Here is a 21001-nt window from a genome sequence, read left to right as displayed (position 1 = left end):
AACAGCCGTGAGATCGTGAACGTGTAGTTATTTGCTGTGAGTAAGAGCACAAAGGACCGTATTTTCTCTATATCTCTCTATTTATAGACCCTGTCCCCTTGGTGGAATGTACCACTGGCTTCTCGCAGAATAAAAGGGGGTGGACAGAAAACGCTGGAGTTTATATGTGATGAGTTTGAAGTGTCCACCTTTATTCGATCCTCCCCACTGCTCAGGCAGAGATTGAGCCGGTCCTGTCCGTTTAAACCGAGAAGACACCCATACCGACTCCTCAATGCAAAAAAATAAAAGGGTGCCAAGAAGCTGGGACGAAGGACCGTGGGTGTAAATAGACAGTGAACGCTTTTGGTCTCTCTCTTCTCTCCCTCCCCCTTTCTCCTTCCCTCTCTTTCACTCTCTCTCTCTCTTTTTTATGAAATCAATGAACGAGTTATTGGCTAGGACATAAATATAAGGAATCAAAGCCTCCACCGGGACCAACGGCATTGCGCGCTTTTGATATGTGTCTTCGCCAAATGCTACATGTGTTTTCAAATAATTGTAAATTTTGGCTTTGATAGGAGGAGAGCGGGATCATCTCTGACACGGCTTGGTCTCGGAACCAAATTTTGACCCAGACTTCCACCAGCTTTTTTCTTTTCTTTTCTTTTTTTTCCTTTTCTTTTTTTATAACGTAAAACGGTTCTCCACCATCACCGTCTGCTGCTGTTGCACCCATCCCAACTCACTGGCCGGTCCGAAGATGGCAACTTTAACCAACGGCCAGGTGGACGGCACGGTGCACGGCGTCGGAGTCGTGTCCGCCAGCACAAACGGGCTCGTGAACGGATTAAACCACAGCCACAGCCCGGTGGGATGCCCGGCCACCATACCCATGAAAGACCATGATGCCATCAAGCTCTTCATCGGCCAGATCCCCCGCAACCTGGACGAGAAGGACCTCCGGCCCCTCTTCGAGGAGTTCGGCAAGATCTACGAGCTCACTGTGCTCAAAGACCGCTTCACGGGCATGCACAAAGGTGGGTCAGAAACTCATTCCCCGACACATCTATGGCTCTATTTGTTTATGTCAGTGAAATTTTGTGACACATTGGTGAAAGTGGGGATCCAAAAATCACGCAGCAACTGATGGGCAAATTGTATAGTTTCCTGTTGAAGCTTGAATGACTTTCTGCGTGTTGTTGGCAACAGTATTACGACATTTTCCTTTGTGAGACTTGTCAATGCGCCTCAAAGTGAGCGCTTCATTTTCCAGTTTATTGAGCGAACATATCCAAGCATGAGAGTGTCACGAAGCGGGAGTCACGACGGCATGAATTTATGTGGGGCGATTGCAGGAGGGGCAATGTTCCTATGTGGCCAACGTGCAGGGGAGTGTTCACACATGTTCGTCTGGCGGCGCGCTTTCATTCACAGCGCCGAATCCAGGCTATTCACCTCACGTTTTCACGTTGCATTAGCGGGGAGGTTGTGTTTGATCACCAGCAGCACGGAACACTCTGTTGCCTGTGACTCGCTCGGTGTGGGAGAGTGAGCGTTTGGGGGGGGCTAATGTGCGTGCACGTGCGCACGAACGTGCAACAGCAAGAGTAGGCCTATGGACATGCACAGCTACGATTTTTCTTTTTTTAACTCCGGGGGGGGTGATTGTGGTTATTCCTCACAGAATAAAATACATTCACAAAACAGAAATGTAGACATATATTTCTGCTGGTTTTTAAACTTTCCAACCATACACAGCTTCAACAGCTGTTCCATTCCAGTTTATTTCTTGTGACTTTTCCTGTCATAACCACGGCTGACGCTGAGCAAAATCTCCCTGCTATAGTGGGCTATTGATTACAGTAAATCACCATGAACTTTTGGCGCAACAGAGTTACATGCCCTTTTGGTGTAAAAGCCCATAAAGAACCGGCCTCTGCTTTATTTTGTACTCTCAAGGGAAGGATTATTCTGTGCAAACCACCATCTAATGAGAGGTCACTAATTGATCTGCTGTACCTGCAGGACATCTCCCATGGGAGCAAAGTACATTTAGAGAAACCACCGGTCTTCAGGGCCCCTGTTACCCCTTTGTAAGCTTCCATTGCCCAATGTAAACAATGTGTGACATCCACCATGTGTTAGGAAATGATTATGATATACAAATATTTCCAGAGGGCGGAGACTGTCTGCAGGCATTGAAAAAACCAAAGAGGTGGGAAAAGGTGTGTGTAAGGGAATATCTTTTATTAATAGCCCAGCTGTAGTAGTGACTCCCTCTCTGATGCTTAATCACCAGTGGCCCCAGAACTATAGGCACCGCTCGCAAGCTGATTCTAAGAACTGTCTCCTCATTGCGATATACGGCCCTGCTTCCTGGGCTGGGCCCCCGCTTTCATTAGCAAGCCCCCGCTGTGCTCATATTTTAACCAGCCGGAGGCACTATACTCCCTGTCTCACCAGCTCACTGTAAGCTGTTTGAAGGCCGTGTTTCCTCCACAGCCTCCTTACACCTTCCTGAGGTTTCTGTGGAGGGTGTCCAAATTAGCAGTAAAAGACAGCACGTCCCACAAATAACAGGTAAAGTGACTGACTGTGTGTGCTGCTGTCAAACTGGTTTAATTGAAAATTACACAGCATTGCATGAATCAGGTAGTGTGAGAGTTTAAAATTAAATGAGTAAATACTCTTTAACTGATACTACAACTCTTTTGGATATATGTACAAAATTCCTTCTCTTTTCTTGTATGGTATATAAAATCAAAATCATTTAAACCTGTCTTTATGGTTAATATGTTCATGGAATTGTTATGTTTCATCATTGAAATGGTGGTTTTCTTAGTTTAAAACCCTTTTCCTATTTTCTTTATATAAGGTATGGCTCTCCCCTGTTCCCTAGGCTTCTTCAGGCCATTTGCCATTTTTTTAAAGTCCTGCTATAGAGCAGAGACAGTCAAACTGAGGGCATGATGACCCTTTAAGGTGTGACATGCTCCAGTGGAGTGAAGTCTATAGAACTGCCCACCGTAAAACTCCTCTTATATTCCTCTTCTCCATCTTTTTTCCTTTTCATTAACTCCACTTGACACTCTTCATTCTCTCCTTTCCTTCATTTCCTTTTGTCCTCCCTGTATGCACTGACATGCTGCCTGCTCGGTGACAGTAATGCTCTGTAATGGCTGTTGTAGTACAAAAACCTCAGCTTGAAAAAGAGATTTTAGATGATCGACTGCAATTCCCTCGCATTTTTGTTTTACCTTTTTTTTTTTTTTTTCAAAATGGCTTGCACTGTTTCTGTAAACATTTGAAAGCATTTTAATTTCTCAACACTGTTGTCTTCATTCAATATTAGTCTAAATTACATGAAACTTAAACAAATAAATACTATAAGTATTGTTTTAGCTACATAATACGGAGCAATAACTGCTATGGCACGCAATAAAAGAATCTCGTCTTTTTCTGCTGTACATCACCAGGCCTAAACAACAGCCTTTGCTATGGTAATGCTACCTCTGAAGAAAGAGACCCCTATTATAGCCATTGTCAGCAGTGCCAGTGATACTATTGCCATAACCCTTCCGATAATGACTCCATGTATCACTAGTAATCTAGTCTTTAGGACTGTGTCCCCTTGGAATGGACGGGTGGAAGGAGCAGGGAGGAGGGACGCTTGGGACGGGGGTCGGATGAGCTTGATAGTGGGTGCAGGGACACCGGTGCAGGCCTACATTCTCCCAATGATTTTATTTCTCTCCCCTCTGCGACCGAGCCATGCTAATAGAGGCCATTTATAATGGTCACCGGCTGCTGCTGCTGCTACCAAGCACAACGGGGCTGAGAGGCATGGCGAGCACAAAGAGCCAGCCCTTTTCTCTTCTCTCTGGCAATGCTGCACGGGAGGTGGGGATCCATTCAAGAGGAGTAGGTGTAGATATGTTTGCTAGCACTATTCATCAGCCTGATTTCATCTCGTAATCACTGCGGCAAAATGAGCTGTGATGATATGGCGAAGACATTTAATAAGTGAAGGTGTTATCCACTGTTTACTGCTGTCACGGCTTCAGGCAGTATTGTGTTTCTAGTCAAACCTTTACCCCTTCCTTTTTTGTCCTCAGGAAATGCTAATGTAGCCAAGATTGTTTAACTGCTGTTGCTTCATCTGGTGGCAATTTAATGCAAGTAATGTATTTGTCCTTGGTCAAACTAAATACATTAGCAACAGCTCTCACCACAGGCTCCCACAGTTAAAGTAGTTAAAAAGCCAGATAGTTGCTCAAAGTCACGGCAGGTGTTGAAATTTCATTTAGAATTGGGCCACATTGTCCATTTTGACCTGGCAGATGATGTAAACAAAACGCGACAAGTCTTCATGTTGAAAGCATGTGTCGTCAAAAAGCCCACATCATCATGAGAACACAACGCTAATCCAGTGTATGAAAAGAGCAGAACTGGCTAATAAAATATTCTATGGTACGATATCAATACTTCTACAAAAGATATTTATGTGTTCACTTATGTTTTAGTATGCCTGAAATAAAACAAGTCACAAGTAGAGATGCAGAGTAAAGATAAAATGCAATGTTGTATAAATTTGCCCATCCTGCAGATGGCTTATGCTACAGATGGGGGCTATAATCCATGCAGGTCATAAAGGGACTTATGGTTCTCACTGAATGCCGTGGTTTTGATATTTCAGCCTTTTACCTGAATGTGTCAGGCAAGCAGATTCAAAAGAGAACAGATCGTCGGTTTTCGCTGTGTACACTGAGGCCAGAAAGTCACGATGCCAAAAACACCAAAGACTCCTGCTGGGTTTTATTACACATAATTAGATGTTACAGGTTGCCGTGTGCACAAAAAAGGAGGTTAAAATGAAACCTGACTTTGAACAAAGAAAGAAGACAAGCACGGGTGTGTTTCTTCGTCCTGCAGCCCTGCGTTAATGCAGCATGCGTTCCGGCCGAAAAATTTCACTCGGGTTGCATCATCTTCTCAGTGGGATCCTTCTCTCTCCTCCTCTCCCGTTTGGCTTGGAATGACTCAATGAGTGATTGTGTGTGTCTGTGCATGTGCGCCTTCCCCTCCTGGCCCAGAATGCTCCAATCAGCTCAACTCAGAATGCTCGCTCAGGCCCCACGTTGTGACCTGCTTCCACGTAGATGCATCGCAATCGATTTTGAGTGTTTTGTCAAAGAAAGAGGCAAAATGTGTCATAGAGAAGGTCTCTACAGACCAAAATAAAGTCAACCACCAGTGCCGTACCACACCCTCTGCCCTATAAGAGCCCAAAACAGCCAGACAACAAGCACTAAAGAAGAGGTGGAGACAGAGTAGGCAGTGATTTGTCAGGAGGAACATTGTCAAGGCACCACTGCCTCTGTTGTCCATTATTATTGGAGAAGACTGTCCGCTTGGGGCCAGCTGATGGCCGAGCAGGGAGCCAGTTAGTCACAGTGAGAGATGGTCTGACCAGGCCAATGGGGGGACTGCTCATGGAGCTCCAAGGATTAGCATGCTAACAGCCGGTTTTGGAGTTATGCGGCTTGTCAGGGAGGTGGAGCCCTCTGGCTCCTCTGACTTCAGCAGTCCTCTCATTAAAACCACTGACCTTTACATAGACGCAGAGAAACAGAGACAATGTAAAGGGATGGCTGGACTTGCCTGTTCATCTAAAACCATTAAGCATACATTCAGCTTTCAAACAGCAAGTTATGCACACACAAACATCCAGGAGAAACTTGTCTCCTAATAACCACAACAAGTTCTTAAAAGACGCAGTACATTTAAAATACTAATACATTTAAACCAAAGTTCTATAATCAAATGATTAGACACTTTTTTGTGTGTTCAGGAGCTAGTTAATGTATTTAAATGGGGAAGTTTTGGCTTCCTGTGGACAGCAGTGATGACCTGAGGACATGTACATCACTGAAGATTTGTTGCCACTTAACAGGTTATTGAGGATGCTGATCTTTTAGCCTTGTCATCCCAGAATGATAGATCGATAGTTGAAACGTTCTGAAGACTCCAAATGGATAGTTAAGTTTTCTTTTAAAACTTTTTCTTTTAAGGCAAAAGTTTGATCTACAGTATCCCTCTCAAGCTGTTTTTTTTTTTGTTATTACACCACTGACTGTGCCAGAACCAAACATCAGTATTCTGACACACAAAAGACGATAACAGATCCATGGTATGTTCAAATTTTCTAAAGTGGGACATCTCTGAAAAAGTTATTTGTGAAGAGAAAAGCTTTTTTTGTGTTTTGACATTGTTAAATATCGCAGAGCTGAGTTGAAATAAAGTCTGCTTTAAAGTTTTCATCAAAATTTGGCCTTTTCCTTTCCATAAAAAAGGTGAGAAGAGATGCTTGCGGTAAATTAGTTTTTCCTCTCTGCCTGTTTGTTTCCTAATGTCGCTTTCCTTTTGCCTTGTTCATTGTACAGTTCTTTCAGGATGAAAAAATAAATAAAAATTTTCTGACAAGTGCTCCTTTCGGAAGTAAATATTTCCTTTTTCAGGGCTCTTGCATCAGTGAAATATTATTGTGCTATGTGGTGGATTTTTTAACTCTTCAGTCTTTAGCAAGCTGGTTACCATTTCCACACCCCCTTGCTTCAAATACCAATGGCCAGTTCTGTAAATGAGGAATATATTTAAAATATTGGAAAGTCTCACATGTTTGTTTTTTGTATTTTACTTCTGTTTTGTTGGTGATTGCATTTATGTTTGCAGGCCTAAAAGTAGTTAGGTATTCAGACTTTTTAAATGTTTTTCTGGATCAGATTTTATTAGAAAAGACACAACCGTATATCAGAAGTTTAGAGGAAGAACACTGTGATAAAAACAAACGTTCTGTTATAGTCCTCAGTCCAGAGCCTTTGTACCATTTTCTTGATCTCGCTCCTGCAGCATGTGTGTTGCTCTTTTCTGACCATCACTGCCCGTTCGCATACATTCTACCCATTTTCACAATACCTCCATTCATTTTGTGCCTTCACTATTCTTCTATTTACTGTAATAAAAATAATAAAAACAATGACAATTGGCATAAGACTCTTTGCTTTTGTACTGTAAAGTCCCGCTTTGATTTTCCTCTCTTTAGCCGCAAGATATATAGGGTCCCACAAGATCCGCCAGTTCCCAAATTTGTTAGAAGAATGAATTTGATATTTTCTATGAGTGTATCTTCCAAATTTAACTAAAAAAATGTTTCATTTCATTATTTTAACTCTTATTTTTTAACTCTATCTTTTCCAGGCAATTATAAGAGAACTGTGCACTCTATGAATCTGCTCAGTGGAAAAAAGGTTCAAACACAGTCTCCTTTGCTCACTGTTAAAAAGTTTTTAACCTTTTCTGGGTTTGAACTCAGAAACTAGTGTTTTTCTTTTGGGATCAGAGCATTGTTTCTTTAGAATTTGTGTCCTGTTCATTCTTTTATGTGCATATGTTTTGTATGCTCTCATTTAAGTGCAGCATTCAAGTATTGCATGTATTTTGTTTTCATTCTCAATGATTTCAAATAGATTTTAGCCTCAAATCCAACAAAAACTCTTACTATGGGCCTGACGAGTCCAACTACAGCTCCTTGCTGCAGAAGTTTTCCACAAGGAAACAGCAGCATGACACAGCAGCAAAATGAAAAATAGAGCCAAAGTTTGTCACAGCTAACTGAGGCAGTGGCCCATTAATGCATACCCTGCAAGCATTAATTCTTATTACACTGCCTGCCCTAAAAGTTTTTAATTTCATCTAATGTATTTTTGTCTGCTCCTCTCTTATATTCTTCCGAAGGTTAAATTGTATTTCGGCATCATAAAAAAAATAATTGTAAACAGATCATACCTCGCTATCTCTCCAACCTTTGATGCATGTACTTTCAATGACCCTTTTAGCCCCAACAAAATAGTTGCATATCCACAAAACAAATCACTCAGCTTTGGTGATTTATGGTTCATAGAAAGTTAAATTGATGTTTATTCTCTTCCAAATTGCTGAACATAACTCAAAGTGGCGTATCTGGGTCTACCTGCTAGGATATTCTGAAGCAGGGATTACATGAGCCGTGTACTATTTGTCCCAGACAGAAAGCACGTCAGACACCGGTGAGCATGTGTGGCTTGTCAGGCAAGACACATATTTAGCCTTCTCTGTATGCACGCATTACAACCTCCTATGCTGCACACTGACTGCCAAGGTTTGAGTGGCCATGATTCAATTCACTTTCTTCCCATCTCCCTTCATGCCTATTTCATGTCCCTCAATTAAAAATGCACCACGTTGACTTGTAAAAGGAAGGTGGGAATGGAGGTTAGGGCTTTTCAAAGATCTCTCTAAATTATTAAAAGCCAAGTTTGATTCGGAAAATGGAGGAGGATTAATAAGTCATGTGGAAGATTTCGAGGGTTTGGGTGGCAAATGTAATCCAGGATGTTCTGACAAAACTGGCAGAAGCGTCAACCACAAGGAAATGTTTGTTGTAGATTAGGCTTGACAAGTTTTGACTCCCAGAGTCAGTGTCATAGATTCAAACCACGAGCTCTCTTTATCTAATATAAGAGGAATGCCTAAAGTTAGCAACTTTGTTCAGATAAGCTTTTTCATTTTTCTGGGTTTTTTTTTGTTTTTTTAAATGTGCTGTTCATAAACTCCAGGTCCATATTCCACATTTTCAATTCCTCAAAAACTGCACAGAGCAGTCCAGTTTGCCATCTGATATTACCATTCAAATCATATTGGCATCACACTGAGGGAAAGTACATCAAGACTTTACCCTGTCCTGCTGGCTGGAGAGCAGATAGAGCAAAACATATCCCCGCAGAGGGAGATGGTGCAAGAGTGCGTAAAACGACAAGGAGCTCAAGACAGAGTGAGAGAGAGGGGAGGAGAATTAGGAAGATGTTGAAACAGGGATGATGTAAGAGAAAGCGTGAAAAGAGGCAAGGGAGATCCATGGAGGAGAGTTTGGATGGGGGCTGCACACAAAGACAGAAAAAGAATATTAAGATCCGGAGTGATATAAAAGAGACAGAGCAAAGATTATAGAGACACAAAATAGAGGAAAGCAGAGATTGTTCAACATCAGGCGTAGAGTGAGCCAAAAGAATGAAAGTAAAATGGAAAGGGCTGGGGAAAAAAAGACAGAAAAGGTAGGAAAGGAAAAGGACCGACAGAGATAGAGGTAGAAAGAGTGAGGGACTCCCAGAGACAGATGTCGCCATCTCTGGCTCCAGCAGATTGATAGCTTTTGGCCCAGTTCCATGCCAGGCTCTGACCCCACTGTCCTCTGCTGTAATTTATAGGCTGCGTTTTGCCAGATTTAAGCACCACTCTGTGGCCATCATGGCTTGAGAAGGGAGAATGACCTTCCAGAGATGGGATCAGAATTAGACCCCTGCAGCTCCCTGCTGCCCCATGGGTAAAGCAGCAAGTGCCCTCCATATTAGCATGATCTCTGACAACATGTTAATGGGACAGGTCTTTCTGTATACTTGTCCAACTTGTGTTTGTGTATTTCCTCCTGTCTCATCCTTCATATAAAGTATTAAGTATGTTAATGACAGGGCACAGTTTGTTAAATCTAAAGTACGTTTCACAACTCGAGAACACGAACTCGAGAAAATGAAAGATCACAGATATTGTCCTCATTGTTTTACAGAGCAGATCCTTTACTGTTAAAGCAATACAAAAAATGGAAGCTCGGAAATTTAATCAGTTGTTAATGCCCAAAAGGCACTAAACCTTGCTAGATTTTGGTGGCACTATATGTGTGTTTGACTGTGCTATAAATGGGACAGATTTAAGAAGCCTCTCGTCTTTAATGTCCAATGTCATGTAATGTAAACCAGATTCTCCTCGATCAGATGCACAACAGAGATCTATATACATGCATGTAAAGACTTGTAATACTTTACTTCAAATGTTAGTTATGCTCCATGACATCAAAAATCCATGACCGAATAAGCAACAGAGTGCCATCACTTTGGGAAAACCATCATCAGTTATTGTTAAGAACAGTTTAAACATTCAAAAAGTTACCTTTCAATTGAAATGTTGTTCAATTCTGCTCATGACTGAATCCAAATCAGTGAGAGAAGCAAACAGGGTTTTGTGCAGATTTTCTATATTCATTTCATGACATATTTTGTTACACTGCTCTATATATTTTCTATGTGTAATGTTGACTTCTTTTTCATTTCCTGATAAGTTTATTTTCTTTCCCTTCACAGTGGATTTTGACAGAATTTTCTATTTTTAAAATTTTTATCAATAATTTAAAACCTGTAAAACATCCCGTTATCCCGCAGATCTTTCACACTTCCGTCCACTGAAGAACACCTTTTAAGCTCCTCCTCACTGCGAGAAACAGCTCTCGCTGCTTATTACATAATTAGCTCCTGCCTTCATAAATCATGCTGTGGTTTTGCGCAGACTGTTGGTGCAAATTAAATGAGAGGGACACAGCAAAACTTTGCACTGTGGTTCTTGGAAAGTAAATATGGCTTGTGTGTATCTGGAACGTGGCCCCTTGTAGACCAACTTGGTTGATTAGCTGGTGGGCTCAGCTGGATTTGTGCTTGGCCATTCAGAGCGTTAACTCAATGCACAAATCAGCCCAGGGAATGATCTGGACAGAAAGCCTTCAGCAAATTATTACAGATTTGCAATTTAATGGCTTTGGAGGTCTCTCCCAGCCTTGCAAAGGTTCCCAATGAGACAGACCCTATTAGTTTCAACCTTTAATCACAGAACAGGAGATGGGAATCCAAGCCAAACCTATATGTACCCTGCTTCACTCAGTGTGGGAGGATTTCATGGGGTTGATAGATAGAGACAGGGAAGTCTGTGTGTTTACAGTTGTGTGTGTTTGTGTGTGAGCGCTGAGTAGTTGATAAGCATTGCATTCCCTGGGGTGACTGTGTGTGTGTCTGCATTTATGAGTGCAGGGGAAAAATGTGTACATATATGTGTGAGTGCTCATTATTACCATGGGAACACACTTGCCGGCAGCAATTCATTTTTGCTAAATAGATTTCACACAAAGTTAGCAAAAGTTTATTTCTATGGCAACATGTTGCAGAAAATCGTAAAACTGGCTTCCAGCATCACTTTTGGAAAATATTTTCATCAAACTGCTTTTTAAATTCACATTTAAGATGAAGATACATTGTAAACATTTGCAATATTTATTGATTTCATGTGATGCTTTAAACTACTAAAGAGCTGTAAAAACCTGCTCACTTGGGCCTGTAGATTAAAAGCTTTTTGTAATTTACCTCATATTTTATGCATATATCAGCTGTTAGGTTCAAGAGCCATGCTCCCATGTTTTGGCCCAATAAGAATTTACAATATAAGACATTAACACAGGTGGAAAAAAATGTACTTAACATAAGGCAATAACTTTTGTGGTTCTACTTCTTATAGACAAATGGCTGGTTTTCCATAAGGTGTTAAAGCCTTGTCCCATAGCTATGGTTGCCCTGATTAATGTGCTGATGCAAAATATAAAAACTATCACTCCAATCTTCTTTTCAATGTCCCAATTTGTCCAAGAGGAGGCCAAGCCTTTTAAATGAGCTGGATAAAAGTGACTGCCAAGGGATATGAATATATATAATTATCTGTGTTTGGAGCGCCAACAGAGGGAGTTTAAAAATCAACTGTGTGCGCCAAAGGCTTCATTAGCTTGATGACAACAAATTGTCCCCCCAACTTGCAGACGGAAAGACGCAGGTATCTATAAAGCTATTAACAGCATGAAGTCACACAGCCCTCTGTAGTCCAGCCTCTATCTGTTTAGGATTAGAAGCTATTTAATCTGCTAATGTTAACATGCCCGTGTGTTAATGTTGTGTTAGTGAATTATGTGGTGATTTAAGAAATGGCTGACTGTTTTGTTGGTCTTACGCATTGACACGTTAGAATGGAAGGATAACTCTGTTTACTTTACATATGGAAATCCCTGAGTGACTTTCATCCGTCCTTCCTATAGCGACTAGTGGTCCATGTTAGCTTTACAAACATCTTAATTGTGTTAAATGGAGGAAAAAGGAGGGAAGATTAAAAGCCATTAATGTGTGTTGTGTGAGGGTATGCTATTCCCGGGACGGTGCTTTTGTTCACTTTGGCAAAGCAGATGAGAGAGTTTCACCTTGAAACTCAATGCACACCAGAATCATTGTCATTGTGTGTACCTTAAAAGCTGCTGTCTCTCTATCTCCCTGTTCCATAGACTGTCAAACTTGCTTTGCTCGTCTTTGCATTTTTTTTGTGATAGCCTCTCTCCCTCCTTCTTACTCTCTTTACACGTCTCTCCGATCTCCTCTCTGTTTGTCTCTCGTGATTTTCCCTTTGTACCCCCGTTTCTTTCCATCACTTTCTCTCTCTCTGTCTGTCTGAGCATCAGATAATCTCACTGGGGGAGACTTTAGAGGACTCTCCATCTGTGTATAAATAGCTCTGGATGAATTATTGAGGGACCTGGGGTTGCTAATAATCCCGCAGGACCCATCTGACAATGACACAGAAGATGGAGGGAAAACAATTACACAGGCTTTCTCCTTCAGCAGAGTGGAAATGGGGTTGGGTGGGGGGGACTCAAAGGCCTTTGGGAGCCTCCTCGCGGGGCCCAACATCTTGGCTAATAAACCCAATTAAGTCTCCGGAATCAATTGGAGGCCCCGGGGCGTCCTATCTTTTCCTTCCCCGGACGGGGTGCAACAACAGGAAGTGTAATGATTCATGTCCCCCCCTTCTGCATTTGGATCATCCTCTCATCTCCATCTTGCAGGTTGGCAAGGCGGACGCGACAGGACAGGATGTCCGCTGAGGCAGGATAATAGGACAGGGAAAGGGAAGGAGAAGAGAGTCTAGTAGAGTGTAGAGAAGAGCACAGAGGAATATTAATACGAGTGTTTATCCTGTAAGTGTTTTACCAGGGGGACAAGACATGGGACCCCTCCCATGAAATACTAAAATAATGGTTTCTTAGTATCTGTCTATCTACTTTACTCATGGTTCCCTGTGATTCTTTTCCAATCCTATCCTACCCTAGCCTAGATTTCCTCATTACAACTTGTTTGCTACAAGGAAAGTTTCTGTTTAAGGCGAATATTGTCATGAGATTCTGGTCACAGAGATAGAGTACAACCGTACCCTTTTCAACCACGAATTTACAACTCTTTTATTAATAGCAACTGGTTAGAGGAGTTGGAGTGAACTTCTCGTCTGCATTCCAAGCTTGTCCTTTGTAATGTGAGCCTTTTTTGAGATCTCTCCTAATGTTCTGATCTAACGTTCCAAAATAAATTTGGACTAGACTGTACACAATAACCTCCGAGGCATGGTATTATCGTATGAGAGAGCATACAGCACTGAGCCATAAAGCTCACACTAGCACACACAGCACACTAATTTTACTTAAATGTTCCTTGTCTGCAGCTCAGCTCCAGATGGCTGGTACTGATTCTTTTTTAAGGTACAGCCATCCTGATAACATATGACCAGTCAAAGATCCCGTTGTAATTCCTGCATCACATTCCCTGTCATTTTCTCTTTTTCATTTCCTTTTTTCATTCCAAAAGGTTTTAAAGGCTAGCAATTGTAGAACGTCTGTTGTTACTGATGGAATCTGTAGGTATTCAAACGACAATAGGAGAAACAGAATTTCCAGCCTTGACAAGAAAAACACGAAAGAACCATAATATGAAGCTGGATTTGCTAGTTGGGATCTAAAGCAATAGATAAAGTGCTGATACAGTATATTTAGCTCATTTCATAAGTAAACTAAACAACTGCTGATGAAAAATTGCTGTTAACAGCAAAGGAAAAAAGCAAGAGCAAAAGAGTTTCCACATAAAGACATCCACATAATTTAAATCTGAGGCTGGTAAGTTCAATTCTAAGATGTGCCTGTGACATACCAAGACCTTGGAGGCACCCAAATGAAATGGCAGGGTTGTGTTTTTCTAGGTTTTTGGGTTTCTTAAAGTGAAATATGCTGTTTAAAACGTATATATTGAGTCTATTCAGCTGCTTCCGTGATGTACATGGGAGCAACACAATTCAATGAGGACATCTCTCATGCTTAAAGTGCAATGTAGTCTGCTTTTTCAGTATGAGTTTTTAGTCTCCCATGACAGTCTAAAAACTATTTTAGATATTTTTTCCACTCTGCCAAATACAATATTCTTAAAAGAAAAGCTAAATACATGCGTATGTTCAAGCATCTTTGTTTTATATGATACAGCCCCTGTTGGTGTTGTTTAAGAGGATACTTTTCTCTCTGGCATGAGAGCTCAAACATCACGTTAGTCCTTACTGTGTGTGCATAAAAGTGTGTGTCTGTGTGAATGTGTACCTTTACATGGGTTTTCTGTCCCTTCCCTCAAGGGGGTAGGGAGTGGGGGAGCGCTGAGTGGGCGACGGTGTGTTGGTGGGGGTGACAGTGTCCTAATGATGCATTTTCTACTCCATTGATTCAGTGGCTCTGCTCTCCAGTAAATCCTTCACATGCAACACATTAAAGCTGGCCCTTTTTCCTCCTTCACCGATCGATTAGCACAGCTTAGAGACGGCCACTCTGAGAAGCAGGGCAAAAGATGGGACTTGTTTTCCCTAGAAACTCAAAACACACACACACACACAAGCACAAAATACCATTTAATGGTTCATTTTTTTCTTCTTTTGAACGGATTTCTTGTCATGGAAAAAAAGGAAATTATATCTTCATCTTCTATGGATGCCAAAAAACATTTAGTTAAGTGTGTGAGGGGAAAAAATGCATTTAGTTCATATCAATATCTGCAATATTTCTTTGTTTTACAATTCCAGTGTGCGCAGATAAGAGAAAATGTAAAGATGTCTTTAAAAAAAAAAAAAAATTTCATTCCTAACAAGTTTTCGACCATTGTTGGTCAAGTTACTTTGAAATAGTAATTAGTTACTGATTATTGATTACTTCTCAAAAAAAATAATCCAGTCACTTAAATGATTACTTATTTTCAAAAGTAATTAGTTACTTTACAGAGTTACTTTTCTAAAATATGATACACAACCTGAGTACACTTTAAAGTAATAGACCTTTCAGCCTAATTCTATTCTTTCTGCATATTGCATCATATAGAATTGACATAATAGCTTAATAATAAGCTATTATTATTTATAAGCTATTATCATTTGCAGAAGGTATCCTGCAAATGACTTTCTCTGCGGTAGCTTTTGGTCTGTATTTTTTCTACGATGTGTCTACAGTGGAAATGGACAATATGTCCTTGACATTATAGACAGCGACTAGCTTCTTCAGTTCAGTGGGACTAAGTCCTGTCGCTCTTAAGTCTATTTTCACCTGTTTAGCAGGAGAGGGGCCGTCGGAGGTTTGCCCGGTGGAATTGGATGTGGTAGCCGCAGCGGTCATGTGAGTGGGGGGATCCGGGGGTTTCGCACCTTTCATACGTGATTGTCATGAGACACTCTCACAAACAAAATCACGGTTTAGTAACGCAGCCTGCTTGCGGGAAAGTCACAGTCATCTAATTACTTTTTTGGCAATTGTAATCCCTTACTTTAGTTGTTACTTGAAAAAAGTAATCAGATTACTTCTACTGCGTAACCGCCCATCGCTGTTCGCGACACATTTGGGGCAAATTGGAGCCACTCTACTAAGTTTCAATGTGCTGCTAAAAAGTAACATTCAAACCAATACAGCACTTTAATTTCACGTGATAAAGTAACAACAACAAGTAACAGGGTAACATTACAGGACCTAACTCAAAATCTGCATATTACTACATAAATAATAGGACATTTGTGATCATCAAACATACATAAAAAGACAAAATAACCAAAAAAAGAAAAAAAAACAACCGCAAGTCTAGTTTATTTGCAACATGGTCTGTTTTTCTCCGATTTAGCTTTTTGAAGCATTTGAGTGTGGCATATGTGTGAAATTAATGTCCCATGTAGTATTCCAAACAAACAGAGGACTTTTTTAAAGGTTGCAAACTTCCAAGACTTTGGCGTGAAATTTACAAAAATTGACAAAACACTTTCAATTGAAAAGAACTTATTTCAATTTTTATCTGAAACAGAAGTGAAGTATTTAACTGAGATAGCAATAAGGTTATACTTCAACTTCAATTCGGTCTTTGATAAATAGCATAACATGGATAAACATACTGCTGCTGTGGCGTATTTTCTGTTTGTCATGACACAGAGCACTAAAGTAAATGTCTGGAGTAGATAAACATGTTTCATTAGTTTTACTGTAGAACTCAACCACAGCTACAACCTACACAGAAAAGAGGGAGAAATGATCATAATCATATCCTATTATTATCTTAAACCTGCACATCAGCATCTTTACCGACAGAACCAAAAAAAAAGGAATATGACACAGCACAGATCAAGAAAGCTAATTGGTTATCACTTATCAGTTCAGTAACAATGAAGCTAACTCTGCATCTGTTTGTAATCCTGTTATTTCTCTGAGCTCTCTCCAGCAGTAAAAGCCAGACTGACATTTATTCTTGTCCTGTGTCTTATCCGTATATTTAATCTCTTCCTTCATTGTAATTGTCTTGGGTCTCTTCACTGGATCTGCCAAGGTGTTTTTTCTCCCTTCAACTTTGTTTGTAATGGCAGTGTCTTCTTTTTTTTTTAAACTTTATACATTGTAGTGAAGGTGTTGCTGCGGGCGACATGGTACCATAAAGCAAAACATGTGTTGCTGGAATGGAAACCAGAGTCGTGAAATGCGGTTTCCTGGCACTCCAGGAGGTTTTAGGCCAAGGAATGTGCAAAACAAATGTTGGTATTCATAAAAAAAAGTCAGTAGCACTGAGGCTCACACACACCTCTCATGCTGCTTTGGATTTAAACAAAAAAACTAACTCAACTCAATATTCAGACAGAACATGAACAATGAGTTTTATTTTACAATTTTCCCCTCCTTATCTGAGAAACTCATTAAGTTCAACTTGGAATCACTTTTATCATTAAGAATTACTAAGTCTTGCACTTTTAAGAGTAGAAAAATGTAACTGGTGTACAGCAGCAAACTCCTTTGAGACTTTTCCTTGGTTATTAACATTTGTCTTTTCTTGCTCTTTCCTTCAGTACCATGCTCATTTAGTGCTCCTATATTATAGATTCTTCTTGTTTCCCTGAAGAGACGACTGAGGGATCTGCTTATACTCACCTATGAAAGAGCTGGGCTGCTACTGTAATTCAAACCATTACAAATTAATTCACCTCTTATTTCATAGCACTGCTCCTCAGTCCTGCCTCACATAGCTGAAATTATATCATGCTTAAGACCAGCAGTGATTAGGCTCTGAAACAGCAACTGAATCTTTAAAGCTTGTTTTAGTTTTTAAAAAGAATGCTTGATGTAAGTGGGTTTTTTTTCCATCTGTTCACATAGAGCAGAGTGCTTTTTTTTATATACAATCAGATTTTATAGCTGCCAGTCAAAGATTATAAGATGATACAGGAGAAAGTTGTTTTGTTCTTGGAGACCTTGGCCATGTCCCCTAAAATAGCTTCTATCCTTTGTCTCTTTTTTCCATGGTGAGTAATGATCTGAAAGGTCAGCAAAGGTGATGGGTAAATGAGTGACTTTTGCTCACTCTATTGAAATACTATTCCTCGCAGCACCAAAACTTAGGCGGCTTGAATGGGTTTTACACTTTGATACTAGATTTTGTTAGATACATTGGTCATTTAAGTCAAGTCAATAGACATTTAAGAAAGAGCAGTTTTCAGTTTTACTAACTGGATAACATTTAATCCACAGCTGATAAAATTTGTTCTGCTGGTATCTTCCTGTATCTCTTCTGTCGCCCACTGCCCTGTGTATGCACAGGACAGGGGCCTGTCATTGTGATTCATTGTGATCCAGTACTGTTTAGTACTGTTTCACTGAACTGAACTGGACTGAATTAGATATGATCTGGATGTGGAATTAACTGCCTTGAACTGGATTACAAATGGACTGATTTGGACTGTACTAGATTCGATTTGAAATTGTTTTTCTGTATAGTGCCCTGAGATGACCTTTGTTGTGAACTGGTGCCATATAAACCAGCTGAATTGGTCTGAATTGAACTGAATTAAATTGAATTGGAATGATTCAAATTTAATGTAATGGCTGGTAAATTCATATGAGACTTTGGTGAGGTCATATGCTCCTTTACTGATCGTTAATTTTAAGTTTTCTGGGTCTATAAGAATGAGCTAGATGTTATGATATTCAGAAGTATTCAAAAAAGCTAATTATTTTTGTCATACTGCAAATTGCTGCAGTAACTTCTGTCTGAAGGAGTCTATTTTATCTCCAATCTCTCCGGGCGCCTTCCTGACTCTGACAGCTGCTCTGATTGGTCAACTGGTACCTTGTAGTAGAGATGGGCTAATTTGGCATATGATCAGCTTTTCAGTGAACTCTCGCGGATCACAGTATTGAATGAATAAATAAAACCTGTCCAAACTCTCCAACAAGGTTTTCATTACCATGATTGGGCACAGATCCTGTTGTCATGGCACCTGAGCCCTGTGAACTAGAAAAAAAACTGACAGACCAGGCTGAACACACTTTTTGTCTTTTATTTTGGTTTAATTTCAAAATCAGATATAAATAGTGAGTCTCATAGTGAGGGCCACCGCAAAATTACAATCAGATCATCTTTTAATGCAACACTTGGATTCCTATTTTGCCCTGACTAGTATTCATTCATCATGTAGCTAAAAGACCAAAACTTAATGAGCTATTTCCAGAATACAATAAGTAAGGAATTTTAATCTTTACTTTGACCCATTTTAACAGTAAATTCAAGAGTGTTATTTAAGCCTTTGCACTCACAAAAATCCAGTCAGAAAATTCTTGTCTTAAGGTCAATCTTTCAAAAAGGAGAAAAGAAATCGTTCCCCTGTTTATTGAGCAAACGGTGTCCTTGGTCAACCCTTTCCGGTGGAGATAAGTGTTAACAGAACTGAGGTAAATGGAGACATGGGGATTTCTATTGACTGACTGAAATTGGACAGCCTCAAACAAACTTTCATAACAAAGTTTTGCGAGGCAGAATTCCAGGCCAGTGCAGCAGTGATTCAGCTGTGCCGTGGATAAAGCTTTTTAATGCTATTGACTCTTTTCAGGCTCATACCAAGATGTTCTGAAATATTTAAATGATCACTGGGAGTTTCTCCACGTCTTTGGCTGGGAATAAAAGGGGAGAGAGAGGAGGGAGCTTTTTATGTCAGCCTTTTACACTCCCTGAATTAATGGGCACAAGATAATTAGAGAATTCTGTGCAATAACATTGTCCCTCAAGTTTTCTGGTCTTGGGTGGCATCAGGCAATGCATAATGGTAAAAAGTAATTCATGCATCCAATAACAGTACGAAGAGCTAATTCAGGAGAACTTTTAATTCTGGTAAAATTGTAATTAGTGTCAGGGGAGAATTAAAAACCTACAGTTCCTCAATCAGAGCCACACCAATAAATATCGCAGAGGTCAAGTCAAAACCGAGTTCGACCAAGAGTCAAACATTCCAATAATCTGTATTTTTATATCAAAGGTCAAGTGTGTGGGATTTAGTGACATCTATCAGTGAAGTTGCAGATTACCACCATCTGAATATTTCTCTGTTTCATCTTACTATTGACATATATGCATCTTTTGTAAACACTCCATCCTCCCATCAGTGTGTTTCCAGCTGCTGCAGGTTTCAGGGCAATACCTTCACAACACCATAGGGCTAATACACAAATTTTGAAATGGGCTAGTGTTAAACTGCTTTGTTTTCTTTGTTGAACATTAATTCAAACAGAGAAATACATCGAGGTAGAGGCCTGATTGAAAAAGTCAGCGAAGAAATTGACGTCATAACATACATTGTGATTGAACTCAAAATAAACAAAGAAAAACATTTGACAGTGCTAATGCAGTAGGAGGCTAGAAAGCTGTGGAAGATGAGTTTAGGATCTGTTATAGTCAAAACACGTCCATAGTAGCTTCAAACCGAGGAATGTGTAATGTAAGGTATGAAACTGTGAGTGGTGGCAAGGATGTCACTCTTCCATTTAATTCAAGTCATAATGAAACTTCTGTGAAAGTCCCATTACTGTTGTGTCATTCTCAGAAAACATTATGATCGGCTTCCTTAATAATTCAGCTCTTCAGAGGATAGATGCGCTGACTATGGGATATGATAGAGCATATCCCAAGAGACCAACCGAGAGAGTATACGTCCCAAGAAAACTGAAGACTCTAATGCTTTGAGCCACTTGGACATGAGGAACTGTTGAGTCAATGATCATACATTTTCGATTCAATTTAATCCCAGTTAAGACACCGAGTCATGACATAAGTCTTACCATGGCACCCCGTCTAGAAAGACCAGGACCCCACAATGACACAGAGAGAAACTGGCAGGAAAGATGGTTCCTTAAAGAGACAAGAGGAAAATAGTGTATAAAACTTGAAATGAAAGAGCTCCCTTCAGCTGATTTTAGTGTGAGGTATTCTGCTATTCTTACGTTTGAAAAACTATAGCATGGCAGAAAACCTATTCTGATCCACAGTCCTAATCAGAAGGAAGAGGTAATGCATGGCTAAGCCCAGGCAGCCTGCAGAGTTACAAAAAAAAGATACCACTTGTGCGTGAACCACACTACCTATGATTGGATGAAAACGTTGCTCTGCGCTCACATCTAGCCTTACATCAGTAAAATGACGTTCAATGAAAAAGCTGCATAAAACAAAGTTATTAATAGTTCAAATATTGACATGACTTGCAAGTCTGTAAGAGTGTTGGGGCAGTTATAAAGTCTCAGTTATAAAGGCAACTAATTGGGTGACGCAGAGTGAATTCATAAAGGCCTGTAAAAGAAAAGGGGCAGGAGGCCGGTGACTAAAACTGACTATGCTTGTCTGAACTACTGAAGGTACTATTTGACTTATAATCATGAGCTGGAGAGAAATTCTATTTGAAAATACTATTTGAAATTGGGGATAGT

General features: G+C 40.2%; 1 protein-coding gene across 1 annotated transcript in view; it reads left to right on the top strand.

Annotated features, from left to right (window-relative positions):
- The first annotated feature begins 265 nt into the window (after positions 1-265).
- celf4 (CUGBP, Elav-like family member 4) overlaps positions 266-21001 on the top strand; it is an 87642-nt gene continuing 66906 nt past the window's right edge. Inside the window, exon 1 of the mRNA XM_075460496.1 lies at positions 266-1019. Within this exon, the coding sequence (XP_075316611.1) occupies positions 743-1019 (277 nt within the window). The 5' untranslated portion in view covers positions 266-742. The remainder of the gene's footprint in view (positions 1020-21001) is intronic.

This window comes from Odontesthes bonariensis, chromosome 3, assembly GCF_027942865.1.
Source record: "Odontesthes bonariensis isolate fOdoBon6 chromosome 3, fOdoBon6.hap1, whole genome shotgun sequence".
NCBI classification, from domain to species: domain Eukaryota; kingdom Metazoa; phylum Chordata; class Actinopteri; order Atheriniformes; family Atherinopsidae; genus Odontesthes; species Odontesthes bonariensis.
Note: the sequence above shows the minus strand (reverse complement) of the source record. Positions and strands in the feature narration are given on the sequence as shown.